Source organism: Neolamprologus multifasciatus, chromosome 4 (assembly GCF_963576455.1).
Source record: "Neolamprologus multifasciatus chromosome 4, fNeoMul1.2, whole genome shotgun sequence".
Taxonomy (NCBI): domain Eukaryota; kingdom Metazoa; phylum Chordata; class Actinopteri; order Cichliformes; family Cichlidae; genus Neolamprologus; species Neolamprologus multifasciatus.
This window is the reverse complement of record NC_140442.1, coordinates 28,110,112-28,127,079: the sequence shown is the minus strand read 5'-3', so window position 1 is coordinate 28,127,079 and position 16,968 is coordinate 28,110,112. Positions and strand designations below refer to the sequence as shown.

The 16,968-nt window shown below is 40.8% G+C and overlaps 1 protein-coding gene across 1 annotated transcript; it reads right to left on the bottom strand.

Moving 5' to 3' along the window:
- Positions 1 to 5,351: 5,351 nt before the first annotated feature.
- On the bottom strand, positions 5,352 to 15,243 carry LOC146520728 (MAGUK p55 subfamily member 2-like). The gene is made up of 6 exons (XM_085157627.1): positions 15,101 to 15,243; positions 14,800 to 15,018; positions 10,870 to 11,021; positions 10,002 to 10,204; positions 8,835 to 8,963; positions 5,352 to 8,703 (listed from the first exon to the last, which is right to left on the bottom strand). Exons 1-6 carry the CDS (start codon positions 15,241 to 15,243, stop codon positions 8,527 to 8,529), a joined length of 1,023 nt encoding a protein of 340 aa, XP_085013753.1. The 3' UTR covers positions 5,352 to 8,526.
- Positions 15,244 to 16,968: the final 1,725 nt, after the last annotated feature.

The window sequence follows — 16,968 nt, the reverse complement described above, 5'->3', positions numbered from 1 at the left end:
ACTTCCTGTTCTCTGCACAAGACATGCAGTCTCCTACTACTCTGTGACGTTTGGCACACATTCTAACTCAGAAGGGCGATTGTCTACACTGGCCTCTATAAAACAATATAACCAGAAAATAAGGATTAATTATATATATATTTATCTTGTAACAATCCTTTTAACCAAATGCCCTACTCTAAACTTTTTCACTGGGCCAACAGCACACAATTACATTAAACACAGCACATCAACTTTAAAATTCCCCCAACCCTAACAGGAATAAACTTTCATCAAATATTCCCCAGACTTTACTTTTTATTTGTCACAAATTACCCAAAATCACCATGGATATGTCACCAGAAATCTACTTAACAGATTTTCACCACTACTGAGCCAATTTAACGGTCAAGATCATTAACTCGGCAAACATTAACTCGGGTGGGGGGGTGGGGTTCTTCTCTCCACCTCTGGAAGTAAATGGTAAATGGACTGGTTCTTATATAGCACTTTTCTACTCTTCTAAGCACTCAAAGTGCTTTACACAACTTGTGCATTCACCCATTCACACCCATTTGCACAAGCACATTTTTCTAGGTGCTTTATAAGTAATATTCACACACACTCATACTCTTATGGATGCATCGGAGAGCAATTTGGGGTTAGTATCTTGCCCACGGATATTTGGCATGCAGCCTAGGGGAAACCAGAAATCGAACCACCAACCTTCCGATCAGTAGATGACCTGCTCTACCGCCTGAGCGGTAATTCAGGCGGAAGTCCAATATCATCTCTTTTGTCTTTGTGACATTGAGGGTGAGATGGTTCTCTTGGCCCCAGTGTGAATGGGCGCTGACCTCCTCCCTGTAAGCCATCTCATCACCTTTGGAGATAAGACCCACCTCTGTTGTGTCATCCGTCCATTTTGGAAAAGTTTTGACTTCTGTTTTGATCATATTTGTTATCCCAGCATCATTAAGGAGGTTATGTCTTTGGTCATGTCATTCTCCCTCTAAACACGATAGCTTGAAAAGTTGTTAATGAATTTTGATAGAAGATTGTTGGGGTGTAAAGTGGGTTCATGCTAATGAGCCATTAAACTCTGGCTTACATCCAGCAAGGTATTCAAGGTAAAATAGTGATTTATTTGAAAATTGACAAAAAGCTATATAACATAGAAACTATGATTCTTGGTGTGGTGAGCAATGTTCCCTCTAATTTTTCATGTGTCTGAGCGAACACACAAACTCCCTGAGCGGTATCTTGGACCACTGTGAGCAACAGCAGACGTGTGCACTGTGGTCACGCCAGCATCGAATCCATCCAAGTTACATGGTTTATTAAAATAATCAAATTACAGCATTTATGTTAGACTACTTTTAATTAACTGCTTTAGCCCACTTACAATAAAAATTAGTAAATAAATCTTGTTCATGACCTGTGTAGTATGTTGACACCATTGGAAGTAAAAAATAACTTGAACTCCAATTTTGAAAACACAACTTTCTCTTTTTTATTTTTATTTTTTATAAAGCTCTGACTTGTATTATGAGTCTGTGGTCTGGGAGAGAGTCCTGTAACTCTCTGTCTGCAAAATACAGTATATAATGACCAATGTTGGGCAATTAATTATATAGTTACTTCTTCAAAAAAAGAGTTATGCAAACAAAGATTTTGCAGCTGTTTACCTAAAAATGCGGCCAAGGCGGGGTTTTTTTTTTTTTTTTTTAAATAAACATTTCAAGCTATTTACAGAACAATCAGCTGTTCTGCATCAAATCTGATGCCACACAAATTATTTGTGCCACTCCAAAAAATAATTTCTGTCCACTATGAGATAAAGGAGAACAACAGCCTGATACCTGCAGGCCCGACAACAGGAGATGTATCACTGCTGTAACACCTGTAACATTCAGCAGTCGCCTCGTTGTTCTGACACACACAACAAAACTATTGACTACACTACACACTAACTACACAAGATTTGCGCTAAACGTTGCAAATCTCTCACATCTCAAAACACCGCCGTCACTCCTAAAACTTCCCCCTTCCTAAACCACTAAATGCCATGTTGCCATATCATTTTTTGATTGGTCGACATGGTACATTTTTCCACCAATAGGAAAGGGTGGGGGTTTTTTGGTTTTGTTTTTGCTCACAGGCGGAGAGTGCTTTCGAGCGTTTTCCTTATAAAATGACGTTTGTACCGTTTCTTCCCGCAGTAAACATTAACACTGTTAACATTATATTAAGGTATCAAAAACCACCTTTCTTTTCTTCTTTTGGAACACAAAATAAACTCATTAATTATTAATAAACGTTTTTCACTTGATATTTATTAGTAAACATTTAAACATATTTGTACAAAAGATTGAAATGATCTCCAGTAATCTGGTTTCTGTTTCAGGAAAGGTTCATTCAACTGTTTCTACATGTACACAGCAATTTTGGGAAAGCATAGGTTCACTGTGCAATTTGGTTTTCCAGAAGTTTTAGATCACCAAATTGAGTTTTTGAAAAATGCTTTTCCTGGTTGAATGTTTTCAGAATGTCTGTGGAAAATAAAAATAAACACTGGCTTGCAGTGTCAAAGGTCGGTGCCATTATCCCCTTTATGATGTCAGACTGTGCGTTAAATTGCTGGTAGGCTTCTAGTTGGCCAACATTTCTACATGGTTAGGGTTGACTTGGCGTGCTCTTGACAGTGCTGGACATTGTTTTTATGTGTTCATCTCTATGTGGAGGAAATGAGGAGCCACAGAGTCAAAAAAAAAAGAAAAAGTAATGGTTTACACAAGTTACATTACTTACCAATATCATTGGCTGGTTCCTGTTTAACTGTTTGCATTCAGCGTTTGTTATTTTTGAGGGGAAAATGCCTTGCATCCATCATGCCACTCCAAAGTGTCTTTTATAATACTTAACTTATAAAATATAAAATTATTAAATATAAAAGTGCACATGAATAATTGAGGCTTTAAGCACCTAAAAACATGCAGAAAGAAGAAAAATAATCACAAATAATTATAATTGAATCATTTATTCTGTACAGGCAGAAGCATCGCTAATAGCAGCCTTACAAAATAATTCCAAGGTTCAACACTGATTCACCGTCTAATTCACCGCATGACTGCAAAGATTTTGTTGTTTTGCCTTCAGGAAAGTCCATTATTGCAAGATCATCAAATCTTTCTGTGATTTGATGATTGTTACGGTGAAAAAAATCGAATATTGCATTCGTGACATTTCATTGAAAAATAGCAGACAGTGAGGTTTTGGAATGTCCTCAAGAGTAATGATGGTTTTATTCCAGCATATTCAGACGTCACATGTATAGCTGCCAGGCAAGAATCTGCTTTTCTGAAGCCATCTTTAAAAACTAGAGCATAAATATAAATGTTATTTACAAAGACTGACTAAAAACTGCTCCCCTAACACAGCCTAAACAACCAGACTCTGTTCACTGTTAAACACCAAATTTTCTTATATCGCTGAGCGATTGTGCATCAAAATACTGAGTAGCTGCCACAAAAAATACATGAAATTAAAAAATAAATACAAAGATTTGTTTTAGTTCAGTTGGCACTGTGGAAACTGTGACAAGTACGGTGGCCTGAGAGTGACACTACAACTGAAGGGCAAAAACAAAGACAGACAAAAGACAACACACTGTGTTGACATTCAAATGGTGAAAATACTGTTTTACATTTATTTTGATGTAGGTCAGCTGCTGTGGTCTTCACTCTCAGGCTACCACTGACATGTCTCATACTGTAAATACGAGGGGGGAGCATCATTCCTTCTATATGATTGTGTATCTACATTCTATCTACAAACTTTTTACAGCTCACGCAAGAAATACAAAAAAAAAAAAAAAAATCACAGACACATCAAAATTAAAAGTGCTAACTGAGAATGACAGGATGAGTGAAACAGAATAACTCATTCTGGTGAAAGAAAGCTTTGTACAATGACTTCAATGTACTGTTTCACAGCTTGTGTTTGTTTGATTTCTTCCTGATGTGTGCACTTTTATTCCATATTCTTGACACTCTGCATGTTTAGTTGGTCCAAACTGAACTCTAGGTCTAGATCCACCTATAACAGCCTGCAGAGGCTGTGTGCTGCTGTGCAGCCACACACCTTTGCAAACATATTTGGTCCTAGAAGTTATCAGCATAAATGATGCACAGTTAAATATCAGTCATTCAGGACACAAGCATATCACAGTGGGGGGGACTGTGGAGAAGGCAAACGAACTCAACAACTTCTTCAACAGGTTTGACCAGCCCACAACCCCCCCACCCTCACCCTCACCTTTACTACAGAGCCCTCTCCCCACTCTCCTACCTCCCTTGCTTGCTTCCCCCCCTTCCTGACACTATGATGACACCCCCCTCCTCCAATCCCTCTCTCAGCAGCAGGACATCTTCCCCCCCCCTCCTTCCAATCATCTCCCAGTGTCACAGTGGATCAGGTCAGGAGACAACTGAGGAAGCTTCGCCCCAGGAAGGCAGCAGGTCCGGACAAGGTGCGTCCGAGGATGCTAAAGGCGTGTGCTGCTGAACTTGGGGAGCCACTACAACGAGTCTTCAATCTCAGTCTGCGACTGGGGAGAGTGCCCGCCCTATGGAAGACATCCTGCATCGTCCCGGTCCCCAAAAGGAACCGGCCCAATGAGCTGAATGACTTCCGACCGGTGGCACTGACATCACATCTTATGAAGACTCTAGAGCGGCTCTTCCTCAACCTTCTCCGACCACAGGTACAACATGCCCAGGACCCACTACAGTTCGCCTACAAGGCGGGTGTCAGAGTGGACGATGCCATCCTGTACCTCCTGCATAGAGCCCACTCACACCTCGATGGGGGAAAAGGCACAGTCAGGATCCTGTTTCTTGACTTCTCCAGTGCCTTTAATACCATCCGGCCCTGTCTGCTCCAGGAGAAACTGAACAGGATGGAGGTGGACCCCTGCCTGGTGGCTTGGATCTCCGACTACCTCACCGACAGGCCACAGTACGTCAGGCTGAAGGACATCACGTCTGACACTGTGGTCAGCAGCACAGGAGCACCACAGGGAACTGTGCTGTCCCCTCTTCTCTTCACCCTGTACACCTCTGACTTCTGCTACAACTCTGAATTATGCCACATTCAGAAGTTTGCAGACGACACAGCCATCATGGGGTGTATCTGGGATGATCAGGAAGAGGAGTACAGAAGTCTGGTGAGGAACTTTGTCGCATGGAGTCACACAAACCACCTGCAACTCAACACCTCAAAGACTAAGGAACTGGTTGTGGACTTTGGGAGGTCCAGAGCAGGTCCACTGCCGGTTCAGATAGAGGGGGAGGAGGTGGAGGTGGTCAACAAGTACAAGTACCTCGGGCTGTGGGTGGACAATAAACTGGACTGGTCATGCAACACAGAGCACCTGTACAAAAAAGCCCAAAGCCGACTGTACTTCCTCAGGAGGCTGAGGTCTTTTAACATCTGCAGGAAGCTCCTGAGGATGTTTTACCAGTCGGTGGTTGCTGGAGTACTTTTCTATGCTGTGGTGTGCTGGGGGAGCAAAAAAGCAAAGAAGGACTCATCCAGGCTGGAAAAACTAATCAGGAAGGCTGGCTCTGTGGTCGGCATGAAGCTGGACACTCTGGTGTCAGTGGCAGAGAAGAGGACACTAAAGAAACTGCTGGACATTATGGACGATGCTGGACATCCTCTGCACACGGCCATAAACAACCAGAGGAGTCTGTTCAGTGACAGGTTGCTTCTCCCAAAGACAAGAACCAACAGACTTAAAAACTCCTTTGTCCCACACGCCATCAAACTGTTTAACTCCTCTCTGGAGGGGAGAGGGAGGGGAGACAGGAGGACAAAGGAGGGGGGAACAACTAAGCTGTAGTGCCTCTTCTCTTCACTGTGCAATAACTTTTGTGCAATACTTTTTGTTAATAATCAGCAGTGCAATAGACTCCATACTTGAAATGTGCAATTCACTTGTATTTGTATTTTTATTTTTATTTTTATTTTTATTCCTATTTATTCTATTTATCCCCTTTGTATATTTTATCTATATATGTCTTTGTATTTATATATGTGTGTATATATATATATATATATATATATATATATATATAATATTCTTAACTCTGTAACTTCTGTCGGTGCTGTGCTTTTTGGAAAAACAAATTTCCCAGAGGAACCTACCCGAGGGATTAATAAAGTTTTTTTATCTATCACTACATGTTCACTATATGTTGTACTGTGTACGTGACAAATAAAATTTGTATTTGTTTATCTCATTGACCAATAATTTCTATCATAGTTTTCCTAAAACATGATGACAACTAAATAAAAAAGAATGCTCGAGGAGAAAAACTATGACAAAGTGTATTGACACTGTTGTCATCGAATATATATTGGGCAGAAAGGAGGCGATCCAATCAGAAATAATCTCTTTTTCGGTCAGGTTAGTTGTGCGTATTTCATCTGCCACTGACTAACAGGGTAAGTTGGAGGGAAGCTCCCTGTTTGTCATGAAAACAAAACAAAATGTCAACACTTGAGTAGAAGAGAAGATGAGACAAAGACATAAAGTGGATATTGAGGAAAATAAGATGCTCTGTAATCGTTTGGAGCAACTCTTACTGGTAAAATAAAACATACTTATATTTAAGTGAAGTCACTCAACTTCAGGATTAGCCTACTGTACTCTTATGATACTTAGTCGACTAAAACTACAGTAAAATTAAAAGAGGTTAGAAGCTTAAAATACATCTACAACTAAATGGTGTTGTAGTTAAAAGACTGAAACTCAAAACTAGCTGTCAAAATGTTACTGAGTGGGTTGACTGAATCCTTACATCAATTTTAAGTGTCTGCGAACAATTATTACATTTGGAATATGATGAGAAACCTATACAGAAATCAAATAGAAAATCATCAAGTAAAGGTTATGTTTTAAATCAGGCCTGTAGGTTTTAGATAACACCCTGGGTCAACACACCTGAATCAAATGATTAGTTCATTACCAGGCCTCTGGAGAACTTCAAGACATGTTGATTTAAAGAATTAAATTGAATTAAAGAGGGTTCAGGTTTAGTAAGAGAACCATGAGAAGAGGCCAGCATTATGAGTAAATCATGATTTAAGAAAAACAGTTAACAGTTCACTGAATGCAGCGCTCCAGATTTCTCATTTATTTCTTTGTCCTATTTTTTTCAGCACCTGCTCCATAGGATGAAGAGGATATTTGTTGATTCTTTTTTGTTCTCTAAATCATAGTTTAATCCATGTGACCCACCCAGTATGCTACTTATTGAAAAACTGTTAAAGAAGCGACTGTGCTGCACACTGAAACAAAGTTAAAATGAGATTATAGTGAAATGTGACGAGCTGGTTTTTTATGATAGGTGAAGATATGTAGAAAAAATGTTTCTTTCTGTTTAAACCTGGCTGAGAGGTTTCATGCTAGGTTTTGATCGAGATCAGGTCTCAAACTCTAGTCCTTGAGGACTGAGGTGGCTATTCAGCCATTTGATTCACGTTACAGCAGCTCATGAGTGAATGAACATAGTGCAATAAAAGTACTTTTAGAAGTACATTTTCCCAAACACTTACATTACTCAAATTTAGTAGGTTAGGGGTTGCATGCAGTCAAGTTCTATACTCGAGTGCTGTACTCTTGCTAATGACCTACTAATTGTATTCAGTTGTGTTGCAACAGGTATACATGGAAAGGTTTCAGGACACCGGCCCTCGAGGACTGGAGTTTGAGACCTCTGGTCTGGATGTGATGTTAACTTTGACTTTTCAAACAAATTTAATCAATTATTGCCACTGATGGTCATGTACCATTTAGATGCTATTGCTCAGTGATTAGTGTCTCTAACCAATAAAAGTTTAAATCAAATCTTTTTAAAAGCCTGAAAGAGATGTCCTTTCACTTTTCAACCAACTCCAGAACAAGAGACATTTTTTAAAGATTATGACGGCCTCACCAGACTTAACCTAAAAAAAGCTTTACCCATGGGTGTCAGGGGATTGATAGGAAACCTTATACAACTTAATCTTTATGCAAAACATCCACATTTACTGTAGAAGGCAGTGGGAAACTATTTTGGATTTCATGATGAGAAACTGTACACTTACAAAAGTGAAAGATGGAGCTTGCTTGTTCCTAATGGCACCGAGTTGCACTGAGATGGCACTGATTAAATGCAAAAAATGTAAACAATGACAATGTCTGATGATAATCATCAGTAATGGCACAAGTCTTTGCTCTGAAGTCTCTATGTAAACAGGAACACACATGCATATGCACACTTTTTGAAATCAAGGGTTTTTTTCCACCTCCTCGTTCATCTCTTTCCTTCTTCAATTCCACGCTTTCTTTGCAGCACTGAAAATATATCCTGTTTAAATTATGGAAATGTGAGAAGTTATCCTGTAAAGTTATTACCCATCATTTATACTCAGTGGAATATTTTCAGTGCCTGCTTCCTTTCTTGTTCCCTCCCTCCTCAGTCCAGCACATGTCTCTTTCTAGAACACCCAGGTGACCGGGACCCACTGGGGGTTTTTGGAAACCGTTTCCAGCGCTGCTTTGACGGTGCGGTATGTCTCGTCGAGGTTGTCGTTGACAATGCTGAGGTCAAAGTAGTGACCATAAGCTGTCTGGATTTTAGCACTCTCATCGCATGTCCTCTGCAGCTCTTCATCCTGTGAAGGAAAACAGATAGCAGGGCTGTTAATCACAGGACTTCTGCTTTGACTGATTTCTCATTATTTGCTGCTTCCTGAGTTATTCATCTTCTTTATGTGCATATGGTTGTACTGTGAGCAATTCCTACCATCAGCGTCTTGGTGACGACCCCTGCCTCTGCAGCTGACTGATTTATGGCCTTGAGCACCTCGAACTCTGGAGCTTGAAGGAACACGATGTAGGGCAAGAACTCAGAGGTCCGCAGAACTTTGAGAGACTAAAATTAAGACACGCAAGCAAAATCAACACAAGTACATTAGACTGAAAGAGTCTCTTGCAGGCTCTAAACCTTTTGACCCACTGGGCTAATCCACCACAAGTTACCGACTGACGACAGTGAAAGACTTTTTCTCTATCAGTGCTTTTAATAAGATGCCCTTGAGTGAGGCACATGACTCTATGCTGACTGAATGGGACTGACTGTGTCAAACAGATTTAAGATAAAGTAGAGAAGTTGTCATGGGATGTGAGGAATGTGGAGGGTTTTATTTTGTGGACCCAAATGGATGCAGGAGATCAAAGTCTCTCTCCCACCCCATGCAGGAGACTCTGACAGCACTGAGCAGCTCCTTCAGTGGCTGCAGCACCCACGATGTGGGACAGAGAGATTTCACAGGTCTTTCCTTCCAACTGCTGTCAGATTCTACAACATGGTCTCTTCAGATGACACACACACACACACACACACACACACACACATCCAATACACTGTGTTAACCTTCGCCCAGTCTCCCTTGTATGCAATATTATGCACAATACTTATGTGCAATATCAAGTGCAAATTTTTCTACTTTAAGGCCATGTACTGGTTAGTGATCACCATGTTTAATGTGGACGGAGCGGCCTTGACTTGATGGTGGGATCAGAAAAGCAGAGAAGATGAAGAAGAAGTGAAAAGCAAAGTCACAGAAAAAATGAAAACTATCTAAAGTTTGGGATCATTTCAAACAAAGGAAAAACAAAAATGCTGTACAGTGTGTTCATGGTAAAACTGAATCAGCTTACCACAATAGCACAACGACATTGATTCAGCATCTCAACAGAAAGCACCCAGTCTATGACTCCACTAGCACAACGTAAGTTAGAGCATTTCACTTTAATAAACTGGCAATAGAAACTATTAGAAGCATGTGTGTAATGTATACAGGATTCTGTCAAAGTAGCCCCTAATTTTCACACAAGACAGTAAAGATGCTGCTGCTTATGATTACTGCTAAAACAGAAAAGTCTTGAGCAAGAGTATGTATGTGCACACCTGAGGGTTGGCGTCCAGTATGCAGACCCGCCCTGCCTCCACCACCTCATGTATGGAGTCGATCTTCAAGCCGTACAGGTTGCCCTCATACTCTCCATGTTCTAGATAGCGCCCGTTCTTGATGTCTGTTTCCATTTTGCTGCGGGTAGTGAAAGCAAACATCCGACTCTCTCGCTCTCCCTTTTTGGGTTTTCTGGAGGTGTCTGCGCAAATACAAGGAAGTTACTATGATCAGTTTATTAGCTCAAGCCAGCTAACATAGCTCTCCAAACCAAAATGTAAAAATTTTTAGATGGATGGTGGACATTTTAGTCAGTTTGTCTGCCACATTTGGTAGCAGACCCCACTCTGAAAAGTTGTTTTAATAAAATCTTCTGCTATTAAAGTCTAAACTGTGGCCATTCCTTTTTAAACCCTTTGAGAAACATTAAAGGTGAGTGTTAATCTATATTAGCTCTAATAGGTTGCTCTTGCCTTTCCCAGTAATATCTTCCCTTGGGGCCTATTGTACAGGCCTCTGAAACCATCCCAGGATAACAAGTGCCACAACAGGTGTAATCAAAAAGGTTGGACCTGCAAAGCTAGTCAGCTTTTTTCCTATCAGGGGAAGCAGGGAAGACATCTGGACATGAAGGCAGTCAGGTTGAGCGAGTCCCCTCTGCACCATCTACTGGCTGAGACTCAGATGATGCAGAGGGGACAGATCAGAGGATCAGGGATCAAGATGTTTTTTTAATCAGAGAGCCAAAATCAACTTCCTGCATAGGAGTTTGTGGGCCTACCGATCGACTCAATATAACAAAAAAACAATTCTAGCTACTTTAGCAATAAGAAGCAATAAGGCAATGGAATATATCAGACTTCATACATGGAATTATGGTCCCAAAGAGCTGTGGATCCCTCAGTAGAAGCTTATTCTTTAGTCTCCGCCTCCCCACACCTTGAGCACCTATCAGAATCAGAGTTTTCCTCTTGAAAGGTGGGACCTTGGCCACCTCCTCATAGAGCAGTATCTCATGTCTGTTGTATAGGAATTTCTTTCACTTATGTATTAATCACGTTATTGTAATGCCTTGGTGCCACTGGATTTTAACATGTCTGACACTCATACTGTAAGACAAATGGTAGGGGGTGTAGTAAGGATGTTGGGGGAAACAGGAACTCCAGAGGACCAGTCTTTTGTCTCTTCGAGGACTCTGGGAAGTAGCAAGGGAGTGTGAACCTTAAGGTGTGAAACAGCTGTGTACTGCCTTTTGTTCCTGGAGAAGGTATTTAACTGAGAGCCATGCTAGGCTCAGAGAGACTCTGCTGACCGTCTGTCCCGCGGTCATGCAGGGACTTCATCAAGCTTGGTTGTCTGTTCTTTGTGTGTTTTGATTAAAGAATGTTAGCTACCGCTCACCGCTCTTCTGCAGGCTTTATTTAAGTGGAAAAACTTCCGCAACAAAATGGCGACGAGGATGGGATGGTCCATGTGGTCGCTGAACAACGGTTCCGTGGACGGGCCGATCACCCCTGAGGGAAAAGGTACCTTTGTCCTACCAACTGTTGAAGCGAAGGAAATGGAGGAGTCACAGAGCCGTGTGTTTCAGTTACCACCGAGATCATCGATTTTGAGGGGACTGCTGCAGATGGGTGAGTTCTAGCAGCTGTAGCAAAATGGCATCATCATGACTGGATGGATAGACGCGCATTTCCAACGAGCTGCAACTTCACTGTGTGAGAATGGACTTTTGAAAAGACTGCCTGAGTTGGACATTTGCCACTTTTGGAGCAAAATGGCAAAGTGAGACCGTGGAAAACACAGGACAAAGCTGAAAGACAACTGACTTTCACTGGACTGCTGCAAGGGGGAGAGATGAGATGAGACCACAGTGGAAGGAGCAGGGAAGGACATGTAGGAAGTTTTTTTTTTTGTTTGTTTTTTTGTTTAGTGTGGGAATGAAATTTGGGTTTAGAAAACTGGGAAGAAAAAACGACTGCTTTGCGTGGAGAATTGAAAAGTGTCTGGAGCACCGCAAAGAGGAGAGGTACACAAAAATTCCACAAACAGAAAAATGCATTAATCCTACTAACACAAACACACATGCAATGAAGCTCATGAAGACCAAATAGCATTTTAAGCATGCGTTTCTGTTACCATCATCTTGTCCGGTTCACTTAGTGGGTTAAGAAGTGATACATAGACAAGTGAACTAGTATTATTTTTGGGGACGGATGATTGAATCACAGCAGGGGTGAACAGAATGCTGCAGGGGGGTCAGATGAGTGGAGACTAATAGATTATTGAGTTTCTTGTTTCTTATGTGTGAGGGAGGTCTTATCATGACACACATCTGGGTACATGGGGAAAACAAAACTCATTTTCTAAAAGAATATTGCTGTTGTGTGAGGTGTGACTGGTGGATGAAAGTTTTGGAGATTTACTGATGCATTTTCTTTTGGTACCACTTTGAACCTGCCAATTAGTTGTGTTTTGATCTATCAAACTAAGAGAGTATGCTTAGACAACTTCTAAAAAGAGGCCTTCATATTTTTTTATTTTAACAGTGCACTGAAATTATATGTTTGGCAATTTTCTCTTTTTCAAACAGGCCTGCAAGATCGGAATTGAAAGCGCTACACAACATGTTGAACAATCGCAAGTGAGTTTCTCCAAAATTAAAATGGGCTTGGGAGAAAGCCACTTATTTGGGACAATCAGAAAACAAGTCCCTGTCAAAAAGGATTCAGCGAGGTAATCCAGTCTAAATTCTTTTTTTCTTTTTGTGAAATGACGTCATTGCTGGCAGTAGAAACTTATTGCGTCACGAGAGGTTCTACTGTCAGCAAATAAAAAATGGGGACTGACTGTGGGGACTGACTATGCAAGATTGCACCTCCACCCAGTGTGACAAAAGGGTGGATATATGTATGTTTCTTTTTACAGGAGCAGAAAGGTGACCGCAACAGGTTGCATGGGCTTTTGAGCCGTGCTGACTTAACCTTTTAATTGCCACTTTCTGTGTCATTGTGAATTTAGCAGCGGTGTGTTATTCATGACCTTGTATTGTTTACAGTACAGAGGTCACATTGAGAAAGTGAGCATACAGACGCGCTGCGCTAACATCTATATCACTTTTTCCACAGCAGAGGGCTAATCATATGATCTAATCACATGATTTACAGCAGGACACAGCACTGGCTAATGTTTTTTCTTACAACAGGGCCTGGAGTGAAGCTACTCCAGGGGAGAATCCCTGGGAATTTTTAAGAGACAATGCACAACTTTATTGTGCATGTCCAATTGTGATAAGCTGACATAGGGTAAAAGAGGGTTTTTCCGGGGAAGTTTTCATTTTTAAATTGCAGGAACCGTGACATGAGGGATATGGAAGGATTGACTGAGGCACAGATGCAGACCATGACTGGGAGAGAACGCTTCAAGAGGACCATTGAGGAGCAGGAACCATCTCCAGGACCACTGACAAACGACAGTGGGCTGCACCACTGGGTTTCCAAAGGATTGTCACGAGGAGATTTTGAACAGCAAAATCTTAAAATAAAATGAAAGAGTTTCGTCGTTGACGCTGAGGAAGACAACTAAGGTGTACGACGTGCTCTGCCTTAAATCTACAGCCGCGTTGGAACAGAAATCAAGGGATGAGGAGAGCGTTGCAAGCTCCAAAATGACAGCGCAAAGAAGATCAGCGTTGGAATTATGACTCTGTAAATGGCACAGACACCAGGAGCCATGACTGTGACAGAGAATGACCACCTAATGCTGTTTCACTTTGCCATGCAAAGTACTTTGACACTCTGGAGAAGACCTTTCCTCTGTATCATTGGTGTTTCCATTTGCATGTGGGAGCTTAGATTGTGGGGAAGATTAAAGATGAACAAAGCGTGGTGGGAGAACAGTGAAGTGAGGATACACAGTGTGAAACTCCTTTAAGTGTACAATAATGTTGATGTGATATACAGAATATCAGGAAAGAAATTCTGGTTTTAATGTGATTCTTGATTTAAGAATCAAAGGGTGGGATTATATAGGAATTTCTTTCACTTAGCTATTAATCACGTTATTGTAATGCCTTGGTGCCACTGGATTTTAACATGTCTGACACTCATACTGTAAGACAAATGGTAGGGGGTGTAGTAAGGATGTTGGGGGAAACAGGAACTCCAGAGGACCAGTCTTTTGTCTCTTCGAGGACTCTGGGAAGTAGCAAGGGAGTGTGACCCTTAAGGTGTGAAACAGCTGTGTACTGCCTTTTGTTCCTGAAGAAGGTATTTAACTGAGAGCCATGCTAGACTCAGAGAGACTCTGCTGACCGTCTGTCCCGCGGTCATGCAGGGACTTCATCAAGCTTGGTTGTCTGTTCTTTGTGTGTTTTGATTAAAGAATGTTAGCTACCGCTCACCGCTCGTCTGCAGGCTTTATTTAAGTGGAAAACTTCCGCAACACGTGCATTAATGTAATAACGTGGTTAGCCTACTCAACGTAAATTACACACGAACAACATTAAGCTACTCACGCAGAGAAGAACGGCTGCTGCTGCCATCATCATCCGTCATCATTTCTGCTACACTGGCAGGGCTAGGGGCCAGGACTCTACTCTTTTGGGGGATGTTGCAAACTCCTGGTCCGATAACAGGCACCACACCCGCAGTAGATGTGCTCAGTGTGAGGTCTCGCAGCAAGCTATCAAATACAGTGTATTTCTCGGCTTTTAAAAAAAAGCAGAGAAAAGCCGGTGCCATGGATACCGGTACCCATCCCTATTGGTTACACTCTGTGCCAATATCAAAGACTCACAATCCACATTGATTTGGCTTCTGTTTTAATGGCACCTTGAACATGATGGCAATTTTTGCAGTTGCCTCTTTGGAAGAACTATTGCAAAGATCATAAGTGAAGATGCCCACTGCTCCTTCAAGTCTGGATGGACGCTTGACAAACTGAGCCTCCCCTTCAGCAGACGGTTGAATGGTAGGTGGGAAGGGAATGGCGTAGCATCCACTCTTTGTGTGCACACTACACAGGAAAATACATCTCCATGAGAACATGTTTTAAAAATAGGGCAATATTTGAAGTCCAGCACTTTTTAACAACTCACCAGGGGTTACAAAGAGAATAAGTGGAACACTCATTCTTTATCTCCACAGTGCATGCACAATCTGTTGGCAGTGCCCCGGCAATACCTTGACCAATGCCAAACACATTCCCGATAATATCTGGTGCATCTACGACATTTTCCATCTCTGCAGTTTACCTGGTCAAAAAAAAAATCCTTCACTTATTATTTTCTTCCTAATTGACAGTGTAAGACTGAGTTCATAGTCCATTGCCTTTAATACACTACATTAAGCAGATGATGACTTTAGATGAGCGTTAATGAATATATTTGTATCATTTTACACTTTGTAGTGTGAGAGAGTGCGAGCATCCAGCAAGCTTATAACATCCTTGGCATTTCCAGTAAAAATTTCTGATTGTTTGTCAATAATCAGAGATAATTACTGCATTATTATTAGCACATACTTTAATCAGTGATGTTTAGCTTGCATGTGAGCTACCTGGTAGCATACCATTTGACAGGACAAAACAATGACTACCATCTAATAAATAAAGACATGGAAAAAGCCTGCAAGGCGAGTTATAGCAGTAACATGATTCACCATCTGGAGCAAAGCCAACTGTCAACATATGGATAAACAATAGAAGGTCTACAAAATGATTTAAAGCTTACTGAGAACTTATTCATTGATTTAATATGTAATCTGCAGGAACTTGAACTCATACAGAAACATTTCTATCTTGCACTGCATTTTTATTTTTAGGTAAATGTTTTTCTGTTTCCTGCAAGAAAAATGTGTTTGTTAAATTCCAGTACATAGTATTGTACAAGTACAAGTAAAATTTCCTTCTACAGTGCCCACATCCTAAACACATGACAAATAAACTTTGTAACTTAAGAGGTAATGCATATTTTTTTGCCTTGAACATAAGTAATTGTCTGTAATGTCACTAAATCTTCTAATTTCAACAATTTTGATTTTATAAATAGATTATTTGTATGTTTTCTATATTTAACATTATGAACCATTCGTACCATTTTCTACTGTAGCAAGCATATGGGTTTTATATTACTCGCATATGTATTCTCCCACACTTCAGCACAATAACTGAGATAGTAGAAAATTAGTGAGAAATATAAAATACATATTAACCTATACCTATACCCAAAATATAAATTTTTAACCATCTTTTTTCTAACATTTTAAATGTGAGATTTACATATTTGCAAAATACAGAAACAATGGTGATAAAGTTGAACAGTAAAATGACTAATAAATAGCTGTATGCATGTTCAAAGTCTTTTTTATTATTTTGTATTTTTTCTTCTTCTTTCTTTTCTTTTCTTTAAAGAGGTGCCTTTTTATGTAAATGTTTTAGTTCAAGGCAAAAAAAACCCAAACTTCTCACCAAAGAAAATATTTAACAGTTGGAAATGGCCTATGACAGATGTCACCTACAGTCCAGTTTTGAGATCCCTTTCCAGGGCCTTAACACCCACTCACATGTGTCAGTTGAGCTCAGTAGGTCTCATGATATAGTGAGGCAAAGTCTCATAATAGTTTCACCTGAAAACTCTGGTGATAATGACCCACACCCTTTTTCACACCTTGGCTCATGTGTTAAGGCACACGATCAATTGCTGGTCAAAGACCCTTTTTTTTTTTTTTTGCCTGTCCCATTTGGTTCTTTAGCCGTCAGAATTGTTGTCTGAAGACCAACAAGGATACCCAATGGATTTATTTTGCCAAATGGATCATCATGGCATTGCCGTATTTGTCCATTTGAGCCTCAGCCCTTCCCATGAGGGTGGCATCCGTGCCACCCTCATGGGAAGGGCTGAGGATCCCCAGACGAGGGGTCACCCAGTAGCCACCGGGCAGAAGCTAGATGGGGCTGCACCTGCAT

Excerpts from the sequence above, each read along its gene's own strand:
- LOC146520728 (XM_085157627.1), bottom strand. The coding sequence starts at position 15,243 with ATGGAAAATGTCGTAGATGCACCAGATATTATCGGGAATGTGTTTGGC. Across the intron at positions 15,019-15,100 it reads TATTCTCTTTGTAACCCCTG|TGTGCACACAAAGAGTGGAT; the intron begins GTGAGTTGTTAA and ends TTTCCTGTGTAG. Across the intron at positions 11,022-14,799 it reads AAGCCAAATCAATGTGGATT|ACATGAGATACTGCTCTATG; the intron begins GTGAGTCTTTGA and ends CCTATACAACAG.